This window comes from Abramis brama (genome assembly GCF_963993115.1).
Source record: "Abramis brama genome assembly, chromosome: 2".
In the NCBI taxonomy this organism is placed as follows: domain Eukaryota; kingdom Metazoa; phylum Chordata; class Actinopteri; order Cypriniformes; family Leuciscidae; genus Abramis; species Abramis brama.
Window position 1 is genome coordinate 54075193 of NC_139964.1, and position 24234 is coordinate 54099426.

The following is a 24234-nucleotide window of genomic DNA, read 5'->3' on the forward strand; positions in this document are numbered from 1 at the left end:
GACTCACCTCGATCCATTTCTGAGCTTCTTGAAACGCTGGTTCAGGGGTAGCGTCTGCAGATTCACCCTGATCCAGCTGGGCATTTGAAGCCGAATCGTTTCCAGGACTGGCCATTTCACCCCCCAAAAAAGCGTCTTAGCAAGAGGCCACTGAAAGCCTAGATGAGATATCCAGCGCTCCACGAACAGACCCGTGTGTTTACTTCAGATCATTCGCCGTAATAGCGGACACGTTCTTCAATATGCTGAGCTCGAGCGTTCACGGCGCAACACACTGCGGTTCTCCAGCGCTCAGCAGCACTGCAGATGAACTGCACGAACTACCACGCTCGATGCAATACGAGTCCGACCTCCGACGCTAAAAATATCAACTAAAAAAAACACCAGAGGTCTACGTTCAGCCAATGCGTTAGAGGCAGCAAGGCGAGCGCATCAGCCTCCCTGTCTCTTCTCCTAGAGAACGGGAGACTGGCATGCGCGAGAGCGCGGGGGAACGGAATTTAACGAGAACAATAGAGTTCCGTTACCGCTCCAGTTACGGACAGATTTCTCTCTCTCTCTTTATGTATTATATTACATTATATTATATTACATTATATTATGATATGATATATGATATTATATTATATATAATTATATATTATATTTATAACTCTCTTTCTCTCGTCTCCCTGTCTCTCAAAGTATATTAATTGTTTATTAATATTAAGTAAACCTACAGTTGCATTTCCTGAAGAAAATACCAGTGCTTGAATGGCTGCACGCGAGTTTTAGGTAAATTCATAATTCTAAAAGTTTCGAAAGTTTTAGAAAAAAAAAAAAAGTTTTCTAAAGGTTGTATAGAGGTGGTAAAGAGAAAGACTGAGCAATATACAACTGAAATATGCAATTGCTATTTGACCTCTAGAATTAATTTTCATAGTATTTTTTACCTTAATGAGGATTTATCTAACCATTTAAATCTGTCAAATACTTGACCCTTGAATCATTAAACTGAAAAAAATACATCTGAACAGTTAGGGCTGTTTCCTAAAAACTAAAATCACCACACCAGCCATAAATAATGTATGTATAATAAGACAATAAACACTGCTAGAATAGGCTTGCATTTAATACATTAGCATATCTAATTAGGCATAGAAAGGATTATGAAATATACTATTATGTAGCAAGTTTAAAAAATCTACAGAATGCAGTTATATTTGGTATTTTCCTCCCCCCACATTATAAATGTATTTTTGCCCCAAGGTTCATTTCTGACCCTGGTCCCGTGTGCCACTTTTGGAGTTGCACTTTTGTCAGGCAAAAAATATCCATTGTCTATTGTCAATATTGATGTACGAGGCACAGCTCACACTGAAGCCACTTTTAAACCAAGCAGCTTTGTTAGTTAACACGTGAAATCCTTTACCAACCTAAACCCCGCTATATGAAATTGCATGTGTAAATCTTTTGGAAATTCCTGATTGTGCGGATTCATATTTAAACTGAACAATAGTAAATGTGACTGCAGCTTTAGGCTTATAGTATAGGCTACAAATAAATGTAAGAAAATATATAATTTGCAAACCCCAAAGATTTATTGAATTCCTAATTCTGAAATTATAAGTCTATAAATTATTGTTCAGGCAGAATTAATTTCAGATTTTTAATACTTTACGTTAGGGGTTTGTTCAGAATGTTTGATACATATTAGTACAGCTCATCTGCAGCCTGGCAGCCAAATAAACATAAGCAAAAATGTGATTTTAGGCCAAGAAGTTCAAAGGTTGATTTATTTTTTTTACAACTTACGAGTCATGGTGCTGATCGATGAACTCAGGATGGGGAAGCAGAAGAAATAATAAGGCTAGACACCAGGGTTCACGAGTTTTTAAGCAGAATAAAAGTTGCCACAGGCTGACATATAAATCCACCCCTATATTGAGCTTGTAAAGCACATTAGCTTTTCAGGCACAAATTGGGAAAGAAAAGTCAATTTTTTGAGCTGATGTTGGTCAAGAGGGTTTGAAACCCTCTGCCACCAATTCTTATGTTATATTATTGTTGAAAAAACCCATCAAATCGGTTGGCCAACACAGTTTTATTTCTAATGTTGACATAATTCTTGAATCAGTGAGGACAAAAGAGGTTTAAAAAGTGCATCCTTTTCCAGCTAATGTTGCCCACAACCACTTCTGCAATATAGTTTGTGATGGTTTACTTTCCAATTTTCAAGAGTTTAAAAATAACAACAAATGTGAGGCCTTTTAAATATAAATGAGCCCAAATGGTAGGCCTATACAATACATCTCAATAAGGGAATGAACTTAAGTTTGCTAAGTCAACAGTAGCATTTAGCATATGCCTATATATAAACAGTACATTTAGCCTTTCTAGTGATTTTTGTTTTCGTTTTGCTGGTATCTATTTATTTATTTATTAGCATGAACCATATGAAGCATTGAGGTGAATAGGACTGCTGACGGATAGCTTTCTTCAGGTAGGCTATTAATAGAAAAGTGCTTTTCAGTTGTCTTGTGGTCCCACAGCAGCACTGCATATTTCCCCTTATTTAAAAACACACCTGATTCAGATAATGGCTCTCTACTGAACCGAGTGTGTCAGATAGGAGAGGCGTACAAAATGTGCAGTGCTGTTTGTCCCCAGTACCAGGACAGAAAATATGATGTTCTTATATTGCATGACCAATAGGTGTCATTACACTCCAGCTTTGGCTGCCTAATCTGAGTCCCCTTAGTTGCCATACGCCCCCTGCTGGAGAGGACAATCTACTGTACCCATTTACTATGTCATGAATATTGTATTGCCTAATGATATACCCATTGTTATGATATACCATACACCAATGTTATAAAAAGGATAAAGTTGAACTTTCCCTTAATGTTTCCTCTAATGTTCACATAACCAAAAAAAAAAAGAAAGAAGAGTTTTAAAACATAAAAACTGAATATTTTGAACGTTCAGAGAACATTCAGAAATAAGTTCATAACCTAAAGGTAGGGTAGGCAATTTCGGACAGGCTAGCAATAGCAAGCTAGCTTTAAAGCATAAGATCCCACCCTCCCTTCAGAGCGCTCCACAAAGCCAAGCTTCATTCAAAACACATGAACGCGGACGCAGCCTCTGCAAAGCTCAAGAGACAGCGGTAAATTACCTCATGTCTTAAAGCACATTACATCATAATAATAGTTCTGTCAGGTCCATTAAGTCAAGAACACAGACAATAAAAATAAAAGAATTTTTATTGAATAGATTGCAAACAAGTTGATGTTCCTGAATTGAAATTTGGCGGTATGGCTCTGTTCAGGGAGTCCTCTGACCTTTCATGAGCACCATGAAATAGCAGAGAGTCAGAGGACAGCAGCAGCAGCAGCAGCAGCATTAGGGAACGTTCACACAGTTTAGGACTGTGAGAGCTAAAATATCCCCCCTGTGAACAGATCAGGCAACATGACAAAGCAAATGCCACGTTATGCATAAGGAGGAGCTGGGGAGGTGGCGGGCAGCAGAAGCGAGCAGCAAGCATGTATGAGCAAACTGAATGTGCTTTAAATAGGGCACCTTGTTTGAGCTTTGGCCATTGAGCAGCGAGGGGAGTTAACGAGCTAATGCAGCTCAGCTGGAGCAGATCAGCTGACGGGACAGTGTTGTTAGCAAACAGCATTAGCAGCGTCTTGACTACCTGGCCTGCCAGAACTGACGCTGACGCTCAATTGAACGTAAACAACTTACTGTGCTCTAGTTGAACCACTTGACTGCTGCAGATTCATTTCCGCATTGATAGAATTGCCAGAGAAACGCGTAAGCCCAATTTATACTTCTGCGTCGAACTCACGCCGTAGCTACGTCGTAGGCTGTGTGTAGCGCGCGTACCCTTCGGCGTACCCTGACGTGCACCTCTCTCCAAAAATGTAACAACGCGTCAACTCTACGCGGACGCAAGCGCTGTGAATGGTCTGCTAGGACCGCTCCCTCGGGTTTCACATGCTCCCTCTGCAAAAATGTAACAACGCGTCAACTCTACGCGGACGCAAGCGCTGTGATTGGTCTGCTAGGACCGCTCCCTCCCTCTGCAAGTGTAATTGCAATTTGCGCGTCAATGTGGACAACGACGCATAAAGGCCTATTTATACTTCTGCGTCGAACTGCCGCCGTAGCTACGTCGTAGGCTGTGTGTAGCGCGCGTACCCTACGGCGTACCCTGACGTGCACCTCTCCAAAAATGTAACAACGCGTCAATTCTACGCGGACGCAAACGCTGTGATTGGTCTACCAGAACCCCTCCCTCTGGGTTTCACATGCTCCCTAGGTGCGCGTCAACGCGGACAACGACGCAGAAGTATAAATTAAAACCAACACGTTGCCTACGGCGTATAGGCTCCAGCGTAGGTCCGACGCAGAAGTATAATGAGGCCTTAAGTATAAATGAAAACCAACGCGTTGCCTACAGCGTAGAGGCTCCGGCGTAGGTCCGACGCAGAAGTATAAATCAGCCTAAGTGTCTGAGGATGAACAGCTGGTTCAAGAACTTAAAAGGTGGCTGCAGTGTTGCACTCGGTGATTGTCCACAACTGCATAGCCTGATATATATATTTTTTCATAGGCTGATATGCATAACCCTACCGAACGCGCTGATGACATGATGTCTGGGCAAGCAGGGTGCGTGTATGGAAATCATTATGTTGACGTAGGTAGGACATTGTATGCATTCGGACCATAGTAGTTAGGGATGGGAATTGATAAGAATTTAACGATTCCGATTCCATTATCGATATTGCTTATCGATCCGATTCCTTATCGATTCTCTTATCGATTCTTATTGGGTGAGGGAATAAGTACAAATTTGTTTGTATTAACTCGCTTTAATATCTGATCAGAAGACACAGCACAGAGTATACACAAATTATGTGTAGCAACCTCAGAACAAACCTAAAAGTAGGTGAGCTACTTCTCAAAGTAAAGTCCAGGGACCTATAGCCTAGGGCAGTGTTTCTCAACCTGTGTGCCTTGAAAGATTATCAAGAAGAGTGCCTTAGGATTAGGAAATTGACAATTTTCACATTCATTGGTCCGGACAAAAAAATAAATAAAACTGCCATTTATGTGCCATAAAAACTAAAAACACAGACTGAAAACAGTTTAGGAAGAGCTTGTGTCTTTTGGAATATTAACAGTGCTCATTTGGATTAGGCTATTGAGTTACTAAAACAATCTTTGTCAAATAATACACAGGTTTTCTTCACATTTTGAACGTTTTTGTTTCCATTTGTTTAATTTCAAGATCTGATGTGAATTATCCATTGTTGTTTTTACAGCTACAAAGCTGGGAGCACTAAATGATATTCAGTCACATTATACACGCTTTTAACATTAAATAAAGCACAAAAATAGTACCTGATATTATCATAGCCACACTTTGAGATTGTTGTTCCAGCGCGACGTCGCAGTAAAATAGGATTCGTTTCAAATAGAATCGTCGCGTGTCGCGGCTGGTTAAACTTTGATTAACATGGAAAATTATACTTTTTATCGCGTGTCGCGCAGTCGCGTCGCATGTAGTTAGGACGCGGTCAGAGCGCTTCTGCCTCGATGCCATGTTTGCTCATAGTGTTTGCTACGTTCTGAACCAAAACAACGCAGCACGTGTGTGACGTCGTGTCACATTTGAACGAGCGGAACCGATAAGCGGAATCGTTAAGCAGGCATACTAACGGTTCCAAGGAATCGATTCACTGGGCACCGGTTCTGAAGAAGAACCGGTTCTCGGTTCCCATCCCTAATAGTAGTCATTCTATTTTCCACTTTATTTCATATGTTTTAAAGCCAAAGGTTGCCTGCTAGTGCCTCAAACAAAACCCTGACACCATTGACCTTTCAAACTTTAGGAAATCCAGCTAAATTTCTTCCACAAAAGTAATCATTGTATTAAATCTCATGACATTAGGTTACTCTGACGAACGTCACAGCATGAGTCAATATTCAAAGTTTAGCGCAATAGTGCAGTATATTGAGTGTGACCGTAAACATCCCTTCCTTCCTTCATCAGAGAACAAGGGCAACACCTACATACAGAGACATGCCCTGGACTCACTGCGAAGACGACAAAAGCGGTAGGCAACTATAAACAGCTGTTGGCTTGGGGGCTTTGCTTTGGCATCAGGTTGCTACCACAGAGAAAGAATCAATTGTTGCAAATCTCAAATTGTTGTGCAACTTTGTTCAGGGTCTAAGATGCACTTTTTCAAGCATAGAGCTCAAATAAGCATCATATCAATGAGTTTAGAAAACGTTTTACAATTTAGAGCATATTCAGTTTGTTACAAGTAGTAAAAATGTGACCAAATTAAGTTGTTACATATATAATTCAGAAAACATACTTATATATATATATATATATATATATATATATATATATATATATATAGCTAGCTAATGGCTAATACATGTAGAGAGATGCAGAGGACTGGATTGCTCTCTAAACCCTGACATTTCAAGGTTTGACCAACTGTTGAGACTTCCCTTGATGTTTCAATAGCAACGTTGCAGACACAACCAGAGATACTTTGGTTTGGTGTAAATTAAATGCTGCAAAGCCACCTTTAATGAGAATCAACAAACATTTTGCAACCTTTGCTTCTGCATAAATTTATGCAGGATTAAAATATCTGTATAAAGCAGTTTCAGCTTTTGTCGTCCAATCAAACATGATACCAGTGGCAACTGAGAAAAGTCCTGCACCATATTCCAAGTCTTTTAATCCTCATTTTAATTGTATGGAAAACAGCAGCTTGGACATGCTGCTATAAATGTTTATTTTGTGTTCCACAATATATTCATACAGGATGTGGAAAAATAAGAGGGTGAGAGTAAATTTTCATTTTGGGGGTGAAATATTAATTTAACCCATAAGATTTTAACCATGAAAATGAAGACAACATAGATAAAGAGATGAGATAAGAATGGAAAAACAGAAAAGTTCAAGGAAGAGAAAAGTATACATTTATTACTGAGCCACCCTTCGAAATCCAAAAGACTGGGAATAGGGGTCAGAGACGGAGAAAAAAGAAAAATTGCACTACTGTGTAAAGCATTACTAGTAATATCTCATAAAAAATGTACAAATGTTTGTTAAAAATTTTTATATCAAGCCTTCAAATGATTTTGGTTACAGATATTATACATATGAAACTACAACATGTTAAATGATACAATTGTATTTTTAATGGTAAGAATTAAAATAACCAATAAACAAACGCAAGAGAATTCATAAGCTCTCTTATTGGTTTTGCAAAAGAATAAGGGGAAAAAAACCATAAATAGTAAAACTGAGGTAACTGCTATTGTACCAAGCAGGGGAGAAATAAAACTCCTAGAACACAGAATGACAATAGTTAAGGTAATGCACATTTGTTGTTTGAAAAGAATAAAGGATTCAGAATTTTCTGGTCGCCATGATTTCGACTTATGACACTAAAGCGGACAACACTGGAGAATGTTTTAAAGGCATCTCTCATTAAGACACTGCAGGCTCTGAGACTACATTACAGAATTCATATGACACTTTCTACACCAGTCATAGAGCCTACATAATGCACGACAGAGGCAGTTATATCCATTCATAATGATAACAATGCATGACATGAAACAATCATACACATTCAAACACCCCTCTAGGTCATGACGCATCTCAGGCATTCATTATAAAGTAACGCACGTGGCTATGAATGGCTATAACAGCCTTATGGAGGCTGTATGAGTGGGTGCACTGGAAGGCTGTTTTAGAACAGCTAACTGTATAGAGAGGGCAGTGAGAGAGCGAAACGACAAATGAAAAGACAAAAGAATTAAACCATTTACGAAGACCAAGGAGAGCCTTTTGGGAATGAAGGGAAGGTACTTAAAACGCCACAATTCGCAAGGGGTCTGTGTGTGTGTGTGTTGCCCTCCCCTTTGTCCTGCAGAATCTGTGCATTTTCTTTTTTTTAAAGAAGCCCAAATGTTACGATATAACCTCAGTCCTCTTCGAAAAGGCATGTATACACATACCCTTGAGTCCCTGATTACTAAATGAAAGGCATACGAAACCAAATGACCTAAATTCAAAATTAGAGCTAATTTTGGTAAACTCATGAGTACTGTGGGCAACATTGCTACAGGGTTAACTGGCATACAACTAATTTCCTAGGCAAAAAAAATAAACTTCAGCTTGGGCTTAAAAAGATGGTGAATCACTGTTTTAAGAGATGCTAGACATAAGGCAGATATCAGGATTTAATCGGTGTCTGCGCAGCCACCAAACAATAATAAATTACACTATTTAAGTGCTAAATGAGAAAAGTGGTGATTTGTCTACACAATCAATCTGCAGGACTGGATATGGATTAGGAATACATATTTAAAATGTATGTGTTTGCAAATGGTTATGTTTTGTAAATTGCAATAATATTGAAAAATGTGAAAGGTGGCAAAAAAAAAAAGGAAGAAAAAAAATTGCAGCAGGATACATCTAAAAACTTTGAGAATATTCCACTGCCCCTCCAAACCAATCACGTCATGTCAGTGCACATCCTCAGCCAATCCCAGACGAGAATAAAAGTGAGAGTGACAAGCCAGTGTTCTGTACCACACATATGGGATAAATAACAAACAACTGATTCTCTAATACACACACACACTCTTTCACACAAAAGCACACACACCTCACAGTTTTCCAATTCTATAAAGACTGCTAAATCATAATTGAGCAAGACCCACCCAAAAGCCCCTCTTTATGTATAGATATAATTTGAATCTTATGCAATCTTTTGTTCCATTTTTTGAAGACAATTTTTTTTTCCTATTAAAAAACAATTATGAATTTTGTAATTTGTCCCTCTATATTGATACATACATATTTATATATAGCTATATTTGTTGGTAAAATATAAAAGCCCATGCTCACAACATTAACCTTCGTAAAGACCACCACACCACGGTGTGCTCACATAGCCGGGAATGTTAGTGCACATACACACTCATTCACACAAGACTGCAACATACCAACACCCACCCCCAAAGGGGAGAACTAAACTATATATATTTATATATTAAAAAAACAAAAAAAACAAAAAACAATATCAGAACCAGAACATAACCAGAATGATAATATGAACCATAATCTTTGGACTTCCACTCAAAAGAATTAGTGATCAAACAACCAAAGGGACGTGTGTGTGTGTGTGTGTGTGTGTGTGTGTGTGTCTGTCTCAGTTAGTTGGACATTCATAGATGAATATCAAACAATGTTTTTGATTCAAAGTTCTCACAAATTGTTTGCAGCAGTCATTTGTGTGTGAGGAGTAATTTAGCATTTGGAAGTTAATTGAATGTAACGGTAGGAGAATGACAAAAGTGTTTAGTGGTGTGTATGTGTGTGTGTGCGTGTGTGTGTTTTCAGTGAGCAGCGTCACTCGGAATCCCGCTGGACTTCAGAGGCATCTGCTCGGCAAATAGGACAGGTTCTGTTAGCCTAGAAGACAGAGGAGGATGGATTGTCAAATTGGTCTAAGAAACGTATAGATCACAACTGGGGAAAAGCTATAGTTAGGCAAGTCTATCTCTGCCCGAGGGTGCGGTCACACTAGCAAAATCCCATGGGAAAAATAAAGGTCCATTGTCAATAGTGTCGTCGTGATGTATGAAGCACAGCTCATACAGAAGTCGCTTTCAAACCAAGCAGCTTTCTGTTGGGGTCAACACAGCAAATTTGGTGTGACCAACCTGAATCGGTTGTGAAACCTTATGTCCTCACATGAAATTCACGATTTTGTGGATTCCAATTGAAATGACTGGATTTTGCCCGCAAAAATTAGCTGAACAACAATAAATGTGACCACACCTTAAGACAGTGTTTTCTTAAACAGGGGGCCTCAGAAAAACTTCCCAAGAGGCTTAGAGACGACTAAAAAGGATTTCAATTCTTATTAATATATTAAAATAATCTAACTGTGATCTAAATTGCAATGCTAAAAAAAAAAAAGTAAAAAATTTCATAATAATAAAATAAAAAAAATATTTATCTTCAATAACTAATGTGCTTTTAAATGAAAGTTCTTGAAAGTTCTAAAAATCACAAAATGCATAATGATTAGATTCATTTAATATATCAATACTGTTTCCGCTTTGTCATAATAGCAGAAGAAATACTGGAAATAGTCTACATCGGGGAGCCTTTAAATATTGTGCTGGACAATGCAGGCATTTGAGTTAAAAAGGTTGAGATCCACTGAAATCCTTTATATAATTTAAGGATATAATACCAATAGCACCATTATTATTATTATTATTATTATTATTATATGACTAAATAAAGTTAATTAATTAGCATGCTTGCTTACCTTGAGCCATTTATCAACACACTTGGCATGGAATTCGTGATTACAGGGCAGTACTCTCAACAGCTGACGAGACTCGAAATCACACATGCACACTACACACCTGTAGGCAAAGAGGGAGGACATAATGTTATTAATTAACTTTTTCCAACATCACGATTTTGTTCATGTATTTTTTTTTTTAAAAATCAAAGAAAAAGTGTCTATTATAGGCATTTTTTTCTTTTAGTACAAATATTCCATGTAGGTCACAAAGTAGTTAAATCACAGTCTGTAAGTTTTAAAGTTTGTGTATTGTACTCACAAAGTCTGCTCAGACTGATGGTTGCTGGGGTTGAATCTGTAGGAAGGCAGCTGTTCGATATCGGCTTTCGTCAAGCCTCTAGGCTTCGCTTCTCCAAGACGCTCGGCAAGGTTTAACAGAGCCTAGTCAAACACAAGAACAAATACATGTGTAAAATAGAATAAAGTATTCTTAAAACAAATTCCTAAAGTGTTTCCTGAGATGATAAGACACGCACCTCATAATTCTCAACCTCTCCATCATCTACATCCAGCTCTAAGCTAATGGCGGGACCCACTGCTGTTGGCTGGACTGGAAGAACAGATCTGAACCACCAAAAAAACCAAAGAGAAAAACAGTGACATTTTCTACAGCTCATTGTTTCTCTGAAACAACACTCTGATGTGTGTCTGATGTGTGTAACTCACAGGAAGTAGGGCAGCAGACTCGGGTGGTACGGAGGTGGAGGTACGGCCTGCTGAGAGCGGTAGCGTCTGCCTGTGATTCGCCGAGGCATGAAGTGGGGATACGGCTGGAAAGAACACAAAACCGTTTTTAGATTGTTTAGTTTGCATTAGCCGCGTTTCCACTGTCGGGCCAAAACCAAGCGACAGTGCGCGCTATAGTGAGTGCCAGGTCCAGTCGCATTACCACTGTCAATATCGGGGCTTCCTCTGGGCCAACGGCCAGGGTTTTTTGGCCTGCCGAATACCTTGGTCCAAAGCGGGCCAACTGGGGGTTGAGGAGTGGTTATGAACAAAGGCGGAGTTTATATGATTTAGGAGAGGGTCAACACTGCTGCTCATTTCCCATGCTTTCATTTCAGGCTACCAGCTATTTGTGGGGAAAAAAAACTTCAGATTGCAGAAGTTTTAAATATAGGCAGAAATATATTTATATGTGGAGCTAAAGGCTACTTATGGTGGCCACTGTTAATACCACAGACTGCTTGAAGAAATTAGACAAAGCATATATGATTATAATCTTGTATTTATCAGTCTCTTCCGTGTGCATTTGTTGATACCGTACTTATGCAAATGTTATAGATTAAATATGCTCAGGTTAACTCATAACTTTGTTTTCGTGAGCTCCCTCTGTTGGCTGATAGGATAACCGTATTGTGAGATGGGAGAGATTGCTCAAAATCTCCTTGGATTGCATCATTTAGTGGAAAATTAATAAAAATTCTAATTTTTTTCTAAAGAAATGTGACGTAAACATGATATTTTATCAATATTTATTTTAAATGTTTTAGCTTTTGGACTTAAAAAGCCTTAGAGTTGTTTTATGCATTCATTTGATCACACAAATGGAAGCAGGCACGACTGCATAAGTAGGAACGTGATTAATGTGCACTTCCTGACAGAATTACTGTCCCTGTAACATTTTTATCATAAGCACTGGTTGATGCTGGAGTCTTAAGTCTTTAAGTAAAAACCAAACATTTGCTTCTGTCATGCTTGGTTTTCAGTCAACAGGTGAAATGGTGGGGTTGTGCGACGACATTCTATGGAGTGTTAAGGGTGAGTTTTAGGGTAGTGCTGCGGCCCGACAGTGGATATGTAGCTTGATTTTAGACTCACGCCCCGAGACTATTGGCCCAGCAAGGCACGTTTTTGTTAGCCCTGGTTCGCACTGGCCCGACAGTGTTAAAGCAGCTTTTGATCTGAGGTGATAAAGCTTGAAGATCACTCACCACACCAAAGAGCTCCTGGTGCAGGGGTTCATGGGAGAGGAACTGTAGTGGGGTGGAAGGTGGCAGAGGACTAGGATGGCCAGAGTGAGGATAGTTAAACCCTCCAGCTACCGACAGGTGATGATCCCCCAACAACTCCACCTCATTCTCTATCCTTTGCAGCGGCTATTCACAAAAACAAACAAACAAACCAGGATTTATTCATTTTCTGATTGTCAACATGTGTACTGTAAACATTACTACTAATATTGAAATACTTTTAAATGTATTTTTTATTTATTTAGTAGAACTATAGTAAAAAAAAATTTTTTTAAAGAAATTTATACTTTTATTCAGCAAGGATGCATTAAAAAGAAAAAAAATATTTATAACGTTACAAAAATGTTATTTTTTAAATAAATGCTGTTCTTTTGAACTTACTTATATTGAGCAAAGAATCCTGAAAAAAAAGATCACGTTTCCACAAAATATGTAGGCAGCACAACTGTTTTCAACATTTATAATAAAAAAAAAAGTTTCTTGAGCACCAAATCATTCTAACATATTAGAATGATTTCTGAAGGACACTGAAGACTGGAGTACTAATGCTGAAAATTCAGCTTTGTCATCACAAGAATAAATTACATTTTAAAATATACTAAAATAGATAAGCAGCTATTCAAGGTTGTAATAATATATTTCACAATATCACTGCAATTGATCAAATAAATGTAGCCTTGGTGAGCATGAGAATTTTTTTTTAAAAAAATAAAAAAAGATGCACAAATCCCACAATTCTGAATGGTAGCTTAAATCGATAAAAATATAAATATAAACATTGTGTGGGCATTGCGATTGTCTACTCACAGATCGAGACTGTTGTGTCTGGAAGGGTAAGAACTGTCCAGGAGTGGTGAGGTGGCCCGGATGATGTGACAGATGCGGAGGATGAAGCAGGAAGGGTGGATCGCTGGAGAGAAGAGGAGGAAATGCGTACGGCACTGGCAAATGCTGCACCGAACACGCCGGCAACATCTGCAGGTCAAACAAACAAATTATTTCAGACCATTCCAAATGGAGATTGCGCCCTCAGAGATTAAAATAGGAATGTAACAACTTCCTACCACTGGGAGGCAGCATATCCATACAAATCAATGAGCTCAAAAAATGTATGCTGTGTCTTTACACACCCTGATCTGTACTTACTGGAGGTGGTACGCTACAGATTGGATAGTGTTGCTGTCCGCTGAAGACCACAGAACAGGCAGGCACCTGCTGCTGGGAAGAGCATGCTGGGAGATGCTGTCCTGTGCAGAGGGGAGCGGGTAGACCATGGGGCGGCACTGGAGAAACTGTATATGATACCGGCACCGTACCCTGAGGGAGCTAAAAACGCATGCAAAAACAATAAAAATAAATATATATACACACACAAAGAGTCATTACTTTTGTTAAACGTCCCAAATAAGTTTGAATTCTAAATCAACCATCATAAATGTGTCCACTTCAATAATGATAATGCTAAATTATATCAGTACCTGCTTGTTAATTCGGGTCCAAGCCACTACTCGTTTCAATTGAGAATCTTAACAGCTGTTTATGAGCACTCTTTATTCATATCATACATTTAAGCTAAACTTTTAAAAAAACTCAGTGTACACTACAATCTCTGGGCTCACTGTGACCCAGCCGCCAATATTTTAACGATTCATAGAAGATGAATCACTGTCTGGCCATCTGAGATTTCGGTATGCACAAAGGTTATGATCATAATTTTTCGGTAGTACTACAGCATAGCGGGAGTGTTTATTAGCACCGTTTGTTGTTTGTTGTTTGCTTTTGACATCTGACATCGATTGGACCTGGAAACTGAGACAAGTGGCGACAGACGTGAGATTTGAAAAAACAACAACACACATTTCCACTAGAGATGTGGGGGTACGCGTCTCACACACACAAAAAAGTTATGATATAGGCAGTGTTGGGGGTAACTCATTACAAGTAACTTGAGTTACGTAATCAGATTACTTTTTCAAGTAACTAGTAAAGTAACATTACGTTTAAAATTTACAACAAAATATCAGAGTTATTTTGAAATAAGTAACACAAGTTTTCCCATTTATTGACTGACAGCTGTCTTGTCCCCATGTTGAGACAAACCGAAATGCAGAGGCGTTGTGTGTAAACATGATGGTTATTGTAGTTCTAGACTAAATTTGAGCGTGCATTTACTCATCTCACTTGCACACAAAAAAGATTCAATATTCCTCAAAATGAATGAAATCAGTGAAATGCAGGATCAGAATCCTATGCAAACCTCCAATAACTAAATATGTTAAATAAAACATACATTATTTTTAACACATTTAATCTCACTTTATTGACCAGTGTACTTGCTACTGACCTTGGATGATTCATTTTAAACCAAAAATGACTAGATTTTTTTTTGTAGGTGTAACTTTAAGTAAGTGTTCAACTTTTTTTCTCCTGCATCCTATTCTTCCATTATCCAGAATGGCAGCACAGCTGAAAGGTTTGCTTGAGCTGCGCCCTCTACTGTACACGTGTGAATTTGCATTTCCTTCAGCCTGAGGCTTATTATTTCAATATTGGTGTGAAAGGGTCTTTACATTTGCCCTAAAATATAACTTGTTATAATAAAAAAAACACAAGCCCAACCGAAAAAAAAAGTAACGTAACGCAAAACTTTCCTAAAAAAGTAACTAAGTAGCACAATTAGTTACTTTTTAAGGGAGTAACGCAATATTGTAATACATTACTTTTCAAAGTAACTTTCCCCAACACTGGATATAGGACATCATAGTCTGCTTAATATTGCTGCTCAATAAGCCCCGTTATGATCTCACTGAAACACTGAGCTCCCGCCCCAACCCTCTAACCTGCTCATGGAGGTCCATCACCATGGCGCCCTGCTGTGGCGGGTGCAATAACCGTGGCGAGAGCGTGGGTGGGTGAAAGGCCCGGGGCTCATCAAGGCCGGGTGGAGGGTGGGATGGTGGCTGGCCGTAGGGATGAAGAGAATGTGGGTGAGGAGGGTGGCGGTAGTTTTCATCTTGCCCCCCACCCGGGGAACCATGAGGGGGATGGTGCCGTGACAGACGCTCTCGTCGGCCACGCTGACGCCGCACTGGAGGACTGCACAGAAAGAGTCACGTTTATTTATAATGTCTGCACTGAATGCTTAAAAAAGGCCTACAATTTTGTAAATAATAATAAAAAAATAAAAAAATGTCTATATAATAATATATCCACTGGCTGCACTAAATGTTTATTTATATAAAAATTGTGTTTTAAAACATTATTACCATTCATTAACATTCATACATCATATCACATATATCATAATTATAGTTTTTGTTTTTTTGTTTTTTACATTTAGTGAATGTTAAAGAAGGTTATGTTTGAATAGATAGTTTTTATTAAACATAAATAAACATTCAATACAGCCAGTGGATAATGATATAGTATTTAATATCACATAATATATTCATTGGCTGTATTTAATGTTTATTTATGCATTTAATAAAAACTATTTGTACAAAAATAGCCATCTTTAACATTCACTAAATAAATAAATTATTATTATATCATTCCGTTCTAATAACCAGCTCTAGTATTTATAATGCTCACTGAGGGACTAAATAACTAAAGAAAAGACAAGAATTATGGGCTTTCCCCCTAAAATTAGTAATTTTCCAGCACAGTAATTGATATAATTCAAAATACAGTAATCCATTTTGAAACTGCTTTGAAACAATGCATTATACAGACAAACTAGACCAATGTCACAGCACAGCATGAGCTGACAGCTAATCATGACAGCAATTAGTACTAGCAGTCAACTAACACACAGCATACCTGCGTCTGTGCCGTGCAGGTGTGTGGCAGCGCTCGGGGTGGTAGTGTGGGTGGGGATAGGGGTGTGGCCTGCGACTGGGCGGAAGCTCCCATGGTCTGATTGGTGGTGAGGGTGTGGAAGGAGGGGCCGAGGTAAACTCCAACACAGACTGCTGGGAAAGACGCTGTCTCTTCGGACTAGGAGAATCCTCCGTCTGAGGGACAAAACACAGTAAATCGCTCATTAACTCATCTACAATTACAAACCAATCAAACTGCACCATTACTCTTGGTACAACAGTTTTTTGATGCACTTAAAAGGAACAGTTCACCCAAAAACGTGTTTAAAATGTCAAGCTAAGTTTGAATGTGGAAGCGCAAATGAGCTCTGAAAGCTAAGCTAAAATGGTTTATCAGTGAATTTCAGACTGTTCTTCACATAAACCTATCATCTGACATCAGAAGACTTTAAACATGAGGTTTTTTGAGCTTGACAGCCTTTATCGGATTCAAAACAGCTTAAACATTCTGCTAAATATTTCCTTTCGTGTTTCACAGAAGTCAATCAGTCACAGGTTATAAATATAATTCCTCTCCCACTACATGAGAAGCTTTTTTTGTGAATATTTAATGCAAAAAAAGATAGATTTTTTGTTTTTACCTTGTACATATGCTAGTTGAGTGTAAAAACAAAAACAACAACAACAATTAACATTCCATTCCTAATGATCAGTTATAATAAATATTGCTCACCACTGGACAAATAAATTAATAAAAACACAGCACAAAAAGGAGTAGTTCTGTACCACAGGAATTCCCCACAATATTATAATCCATGATTGTGAACAAATATGTATCTTTTTTGTACATACGCTAATTGGTATTGCCCAATGAGAGCACAAACAGCTTTTGTGCCTGACGGCATTAGTGGCATTTCCTGTCAATTATATCACTGCCTTTGTTGCCTAAGGCAGTATGAGGTCACTTCCCGAAAGTCTGAGGAAACCCATGGCTTGTTGCTCAACACGCACACTTGCTCAGCCGGTGTTACACAAACTCATTCATCTCAAGTCAGCCATCTCCTCTAAGACATGGAGAAACATGCAGCGACACATGAGTCAGTATGTGTAACATGCAGCTTCATCTAACACTCACCTTTTACTGGAAGTCAACACACACGTGCTCACTCATGACTAAACACACGCACTTTATGGCCTTATGAGCTTGTCAAAACCTGGGCCTACTCAGTTTGGAAGAGTCATAGGTAACAAGGGGCAAGATCAGAAAAGGGACGACTGACTTTCTTAAAGCACTTTCGGGTGACTAACAAGTTACTCAGACAAACTTTTCAAACACAAACCCACACACGTCTCTGTAAGGCTTTTAAGATGCAAACTAGAGGAACATCTTAAAATATCACAAGTGCAACTTCAGTGAGAACCACATGGTAGACGCAAACAAATGGACAGTAGAGAGAGAGAGAGAGAGAGAGAGAGAGAGAGAGAGAGAGACAGAGACAGAGACAGAGACAGAGAGAGAGACATTGTGGGTGGTAAGGTGAGCTCACAAAACAGGGTTAAGCCAAGTGTGGAGATACAGAGAGCAGCCGTTGACACCAGGAAAGGCTTTTTTTGTGTGTGTGTGTGTGTGTGTGTGTGTGTGCGCGTGTGAGAAATCAGTAACAGGAAACAGCTGGGGAGCAGGCTAGACTTATCTGCATATGGATTTGAGTCAGGTTTATTTGAATGTCTCTTGAAACAGATACACCATATATTCCCCCTCATCTCATTTTCCATGTGGTAAAAATGTCACTTCGATCTGCTTAGACTTCCAGCAGACACTTCTTTACATCTCTCTGTGTGAGAGATGAGACCTTGCAAAGCAACGTGAGTCAGCTGCCAAATCCCATTCAGAACAATGACATCAACCTACAGTATGCAGTGTACACACGCTCACACACAAACATTATTATACACGTTTAAAATGATCATTTTTTTGGTCTTCTGCAACTTTGTTTTTCCATCTCATCCATTACCATCTACAACCATCTCATCTATTACAAGAAAGTAAAATAAAATAAAGATGGTGATATTTCATGCATGTTCATGTAACACTTATTCAGCAAAGATGCATTCAATTAATCATTGATGACAGCAAATATATTTGTTACAAAAAATATATTTCAAATAAATACTTCTTTTGAAATATATATATATATATATATATATATATATATATATATATATATATATATATATATATATATATATATATATATATATATATATATATATATATATATATATATATATATTTCAAAAGAAGTATATATATATATATATATATATATAAAATAAGGATCAGTTTCCACCTAAATAAGCAGAACAACTGTTTCAACATTGATAATAAGAAATGTTTCTTGAGCAACAAATCATCATATTAGAATGATTTCTGAAGAATCATGTGACACTGAAGACTGGAGTAATACTGCTGAAAATTCAGCTGGAATAAATTACTTATTAAAATATATCAAATTAGAAATATTCAAACAACAAACAAACATCAATATTTCTGTTCTTACTGTATTTTTGATCAAATAAATGCAGCCTCTAAAATCTTAGACCACAAACCTTGGACCGCTAGTCAATAAATCAAGGTTTTATAAGAAGAAATAATCAAAGAGTTTGATTTATGAATAAATTAGAAGTCAAATAGAACTTGAACTGATAAACGAGAGTCTGGGTGTTTTAATGGAGTTGATATTTAACCTCACAAATTATACTTTAACTTTGTTATCTACTAAAAATGTATAACCACTGAATAATGAAAAACAAACATAAAAACGTATATATTCACACCACATTACTAGATTCGGTAGGTATTACACTCAGGACGATCAAATCACTTAAATCAAAAAAGGAGACAACAATCCCACTGTTCTGAATTCTTCATGGGAAATTCATTTTATATACGGACACAGTGATTTACTAGAACAGGGTCTTGGAAAGATGAAGATGTCATTTTCAGCGCAGCTATGGAAGTTTTAACAGCCTTGTTCTAAAATTGGATATTAAAACTACAAGCATGTTGAAATGCCTCTCCTGTTCTGACGGCCATATGGTCACACTGTCGGCCTGTTTGACAACTTTATAATGAACGTTCTAGATCTTTCCACTGTGGTCTGACTACACTTGAAAAGACTAAGAAACATTCGCAAACAATTACACAGCTGGCCATTGATTTTATGAAAGTGAGATTCTTGGACTTGAGGATTTTGGACATGTAAAATGGTTCTTCTGACAAAACAATATTATACCATGTTACTATTTTTCATAGTTCATACATTCAGTTTATTTCACACTTTTTGAGTTCAGACAAAGGAAAGAGTTCAGAGAGTGAGCTCTGACTAGTCTTCCCTCAGTCCTACGGTTTCTTCAGAGTCATGGGAGGAGGGAAGGGGAGGAGGGATGGATGGATGGGAGGAGGGATGGATGGATGGATGGATGGATGGATGGATGGGTGGGAGGAGGACAGGAGTGATGCCTCAGGGTGCTGCAGGGTGGGGCTCAGAGGGGGAAAGTGTACGACTGAAAATGATGAACTATGAACAGCGCCTGGAACACAGCCTCAGGACATTTAAACACAACCGTCCGAAAACAGTAAATATCCACACACATACAGCGGATGGACATACTCAAAATATCCTAAACCAGTCATTTAAATGTCAAATATTAAATGTATATAAAGATGTTATATATTATTAATTGTATAATAATACAAAAACCTGGGAACATTTTAACATATGGAACAGGGAACATAAAATACATAAATTAAATTGATATGTAAATGAGAAATATCTACAGTTGTACCGTTTAAATAATAATAATAATAATAATAATAATAATAAACGTTATTATTAGTATTATTATTATTTACCTTAACATAACTATTATATATTATGATATTTAATTAATATTACATTATAATTGCAACACATTTGTAATTACTATAGACTATCCCAAACATTATCATTATTATATTTAGTATTAAATGTTTATTATATCATATTATTATATCGTATTATATAATATAAACTTATAATTAGAAATAGTCATTTATAACTACTGTAGACTAACCCTAATATAATATAATATTTATTGTACATGATATTTAATATTACATTATAATCTATCTATCTATCTATCTATCTATCTATCTATCTATCTATCTATCTATCTATCTATCTATCTATCTATCTATCTATCTATCTATCTATCTAAGTTAAATGTCCCTAAAGGCTGGTTTTGTCAAATTTGTCCTCAACTTACAGCCAAGTAAACACACCTAAATACATATGCAAATTACAAGGCGTTCACTGAAAAACAAAAAAGCACAAATGCAGGTAAAGTCACAGGATCACACGAGCACTTCAGGGCAAAGCCAAACAGCAACCAAGATGCGCGACACAAACACACACAGACGCACATATCTGTCTAAACCCAGTCAGACAGGTCCATTAGTATGAAACATTAATGGGGTCGTACATCTGTGTTTGGGGGAGGCGGGTGGGTGAGGGGTTTTGAGAACAAAATCTGAACATGCGTGTGGACTTATGTTAGGAGAAGATTAGCAAAAACTTCTAACATACTCTGTGGTCTCACATTTTGACCTTATTCATTGTAGCGGAGCATAAAATAGTCCTTAGTGCCACACGATTATGAGAGAGCTCAACATCCTGCTTAAAAACTACAGCTCCAGGACCCGCCATCACATGCTCAACAAATACCAAGCCCTCTCTGCCTGGGGGGCTGCACTATCTACAGGGAATAACCGCTGCTATTGTGAAGGAGCTTGGCAAAGTGCTGAACAACCAGCCGATATATCCCTGCGATCTGAGGACAGTCAGCACTGCTGTGGATATAGGGCTGGGAATCATAAGGGATTTACAGATTCTGGTTCTGATACCAATTCAGTTGAACAATTCTATGTCTGAGGACAATTTATGTAAAAACTGCTTAATTCAAGCCAGCTAACTCAACTACGCCACTAAAAATGAACATATGATTGCACAATACTAGCACTGAACGATTTGGAGGATCTGACTTCTGGTTTGAAACACCAAGCTGAAAAACTCCAGGGCTGCGTCCGAAAGCTTAGGCAGCTGGCTTGTTGCCTTATCAGGCAGTGACTTAGCAGGCAGCGTTTGCATTTACATAAAGGTACCTAACAAAAATGATTTCAGACATGCTTCTATGGCAGAGTAACGGTTTAATGATCTACCTTAAAGAGCGAGCTTTGGTGATAAACAAGCAAATATTTAATTACTATTAATTTCATGCTAGAAATAACATCAAAAACTTGCACAGAATTGGATATCAAAGGCAGCGAATAATACATATATGCTGCCTTCAAAAATAAATAAATAATAGTAATCAGGAGACAGGAAGTAAAGCTTACTTGGAAAGCATCCTTCGAAGGCAGCATTTTTCAGCTTTCAGATGTGTGTGCTACTTTGTAGCGATCAAATTTGGCCCAACATTTTGTGACCAAGTATTTTTATTTTAGTAAAAATTATATAATTTATTATGATGATTTTTTATTATTACAACTAGTCTACTACTAAAAATATTAAACAAAATAAATCTCAACTCAACTCAATTTATTTAAAAAAATTTGAACTGGAGAAGGTTTGGCTCAGGAATATTATGGTCTGTGACAGGATACTTAAGGAAGGTTACTAAGAAGTGTGATTGAAATAATATTCATTAGCCAGGCCTTTATCATTGTAGGGGCTGTACATTTACATCCAGAATTCCACAGAAATCTTCTGGAGGACAGAATCCAAGTGATGTGGGATACATTTTTTGTGGACTGATGTGAACAAATCATCATGACGAACAAAGCAAGCTAACACACACTGTGTGTTGCAGAGCATAGGGAGCTCTCTCTCTTGAATTAACTATGGCATCAATTAATGCAACTAGTGCAAATCGAGTGAATTATGCATTAAATTCATGCATAAAATTCACGTGAAGGGTCCCTTCACAAGTTGGTACTTCTCAGTCTTAAGGTACTGATGTGTCCCTAGAGATTTTACCCAAGTGACTAACAGTACACTTAGAAATCTGGGGTTAAATGCCTAGCAGAAAGGCACAATGGTGGTTATTCAGGGATTGGTCTTGTGCGAAACTTCTCTTTAACCACTACACTAAATCAATCTGAATGCAATGTTTTTAGTCATAAAACTGCTACAATACAAATTCCATTGCTTAAAGATTTGCTTTCGGACTCCTGTACCTGTCCTGTACCAGCATTTCCCTTATGGTAAATACCGTTAGAACCATTCAAATTTTGGTTATTAGGTTTGATAAAATAATTTGTTGGATATACTGTCCGGTAAAAATATTAACGTACATGTTCGCAATTGGGTAGGGATGGGTCACAATGGACAGCTGACTAAATAACTAAATTAAATTAATAAATTATATATTAAAAAAAAAAAAAAAAAAAAAAAATATTATTATTGTTGTTTTTATTAAGGTTAATAGTCAGCTGTCATTGTGCCAGTGTGACCCATCCCTACCCATTAACAATACTAATAAAAAATGCTGGGTTGTTTCAACCCATGTTTGGGTCAAATATGGACAAACCCAACCATTAGGTTAATTTTTTAATTTTTTATTTTATTTAAACCAATGGTTGGGTTTGTCCATATTTGACCCAAACATGGGTTGAAACAACCCAGCATTTTTTAGAGCGTTAGATTGAACATTTATATGCTCTCAAATAACAAATGCATCTGGAGGGGAAACATGAAAGTTCTGAACTGCACTACTTTGCTAGGCACTGACATCACGAGATGCCATATTTTCCAACCTCCCGAAACAATCAGCAGGAGATTCCACATTCTCAGATGCCACAATGTGCTTCTGTTTCAGTGTAATACTTTAATATTTAATAGGTTGAGTCTATAGAGTCCTTGCGCTGGGTGACTGCTCTTCAAACGCTGGGACTTTATGAAAGTGCTCCGAATAAGCGGGTCCCCCTCATCTCCTCCTCCATCTCATTATTTTCCAGCCTTTCATTTCTCCTCCCTCTGACAGGCAAACCCATTTGAGGCCGCCTCCACATTCTACACCATGGCGAGCTTGTTTCTGCCTGTGCGGAGGCCTAGGAATGGACACACACACTCTCACACACACGTCTCAGTTTCAGCACTCTATATTCAGGACCTCCCAAGAGCCAACACGTCCCGTTCTGCTGTTCATATAGACGGCCAGCAGCGAGCACAAAGCTTTCAAAACGGCTCCACACACCCCAAAATATGCTTTGTTTAGTTCTGAACAGTCAGCACACACAGGATGAGATGCAGTTACCCACGGGCCCAAACACTCTTCTGTTCTGTGTGTATGTGTGTGTGTGTGTGTGTGTGCCGTCTCTCTCTCACACACATTTGTCAAAAACAGGAAACAGTAAGGGTTGTTGGCCTGGTTTCATTTCTGCCACTAAGCAAAAGCATTAAAGTTTTTTTTTTTTTTTTTTTAATGGAGCAAAATCCTCTCAGAAATACAGACTACATTCCCCTTAGTTTCATTCGGCCATAACTCAGTCTCTCGCTCGCACCAACACAGCCCCATCGGTCTTTTTCCACTCCCTTCATTTCGACAGCCATCCATTTCTAAGCCACTGTTCCCCTCTCTCCGTGTCCCACAGCTGGAGGTGAAATCATTAGTGCCCCCGCTCCCCCTTTCCATGCTTTCCTCTTTCTCTCTCTCTCTCTCACATCATCCCTTCTTCCTCTCCCGCCGCCCGCTCGCATTCCTCCCCCTCCCCCTTTCCCTCCCTCACAGGGCCGGGTCCGCCCCCCAGAGGCCGTTGTGGCCAATCACAGAGCTTCAGTCAGCTAGCCCTCCTCCTCCCTTTGACTGTAAACACCGTGGAGTAAAACTGGGCAGGAACTGCCTTTTGTTTTTTGCACCATCTACCCTCCCTCTCGCTCTTGATTTTAAAAGGCCAGCAATGACAGAACATCACATTTCCCA

At 38.3% G+C, this 24234-nt stretch overlaps 2 protein-coding genes across 9 annotated transcripts in view; both read right to left on the reverse strand.

Moving 5' to 3' along the window:
• The window catches only part of limch1a (LIM and calponin homology domains 1a), a 55724-nt gene extending 55249 nt beyond the window's left edge, over positions 1–475 (reverse strand). For all 7 annotated transcript variants that reach the window (XM_084107237.1, XM_084107236.1, XM_084107235.1 and 4 more), the window contains exon 1: positions 8–475. In XM_084107237.1, the coding sequence (XP_083963363.1) occupies positions 8–115 (108 nt within the window). In that variant the 5' untranslated portion in view covers positions 116–475. The remainder of the gene's footprint in view (positions 1–7) is intronic.
• A 6652-nt stretch (positions 476–7127) lies between these two features.
• rnf38 (ring finger protein 38) overlaps positions 7128–24234 on the reverse strand; it is a 34522-nt gene continuing 17415 nt past the window's right edge. Inside the window, exons 4-13 of one of the 2 annotated variants that reach the window (XM_084106813.1) lie at positions 16214–16407; positions 15235–15490; positions 13541–13720; positions 13202–13369; positions 12356–12520; positions 11088–11191; positions 10898–10985; positions 10681–10802; positions 10380–10479; positions 7128–9511 (exon numbers count right to left, since the gene is read on the reverse strand). In XM_084106813.1, the coding sequence (XP_083962939.1) occupies positions 9449–9511; positions 10380–10479; positions 10681–10802; positions 10898–10985; positions 11088–11191; positions 12356–12520; positions 13202–13369; positions 13541–13720; positions 15235–15490; positions 16214–16407 (1440 nt within the window). In that variant the 3' untranslated portion in view covers positions 7128–9448. Of the gene's footprint in view, positions 9512–10379; positions 10480–10680; positions 10803–10897; positions 10992–11084; positions 11192–12355; positions 12521–13201; positions 13370–13540; positions 13721–15234; positions 15491–16213; positions 16408–24234 lie in introns of both variants that reach the window. The other variant, XM_084106812.1, reaches the window with a different exon arrangement.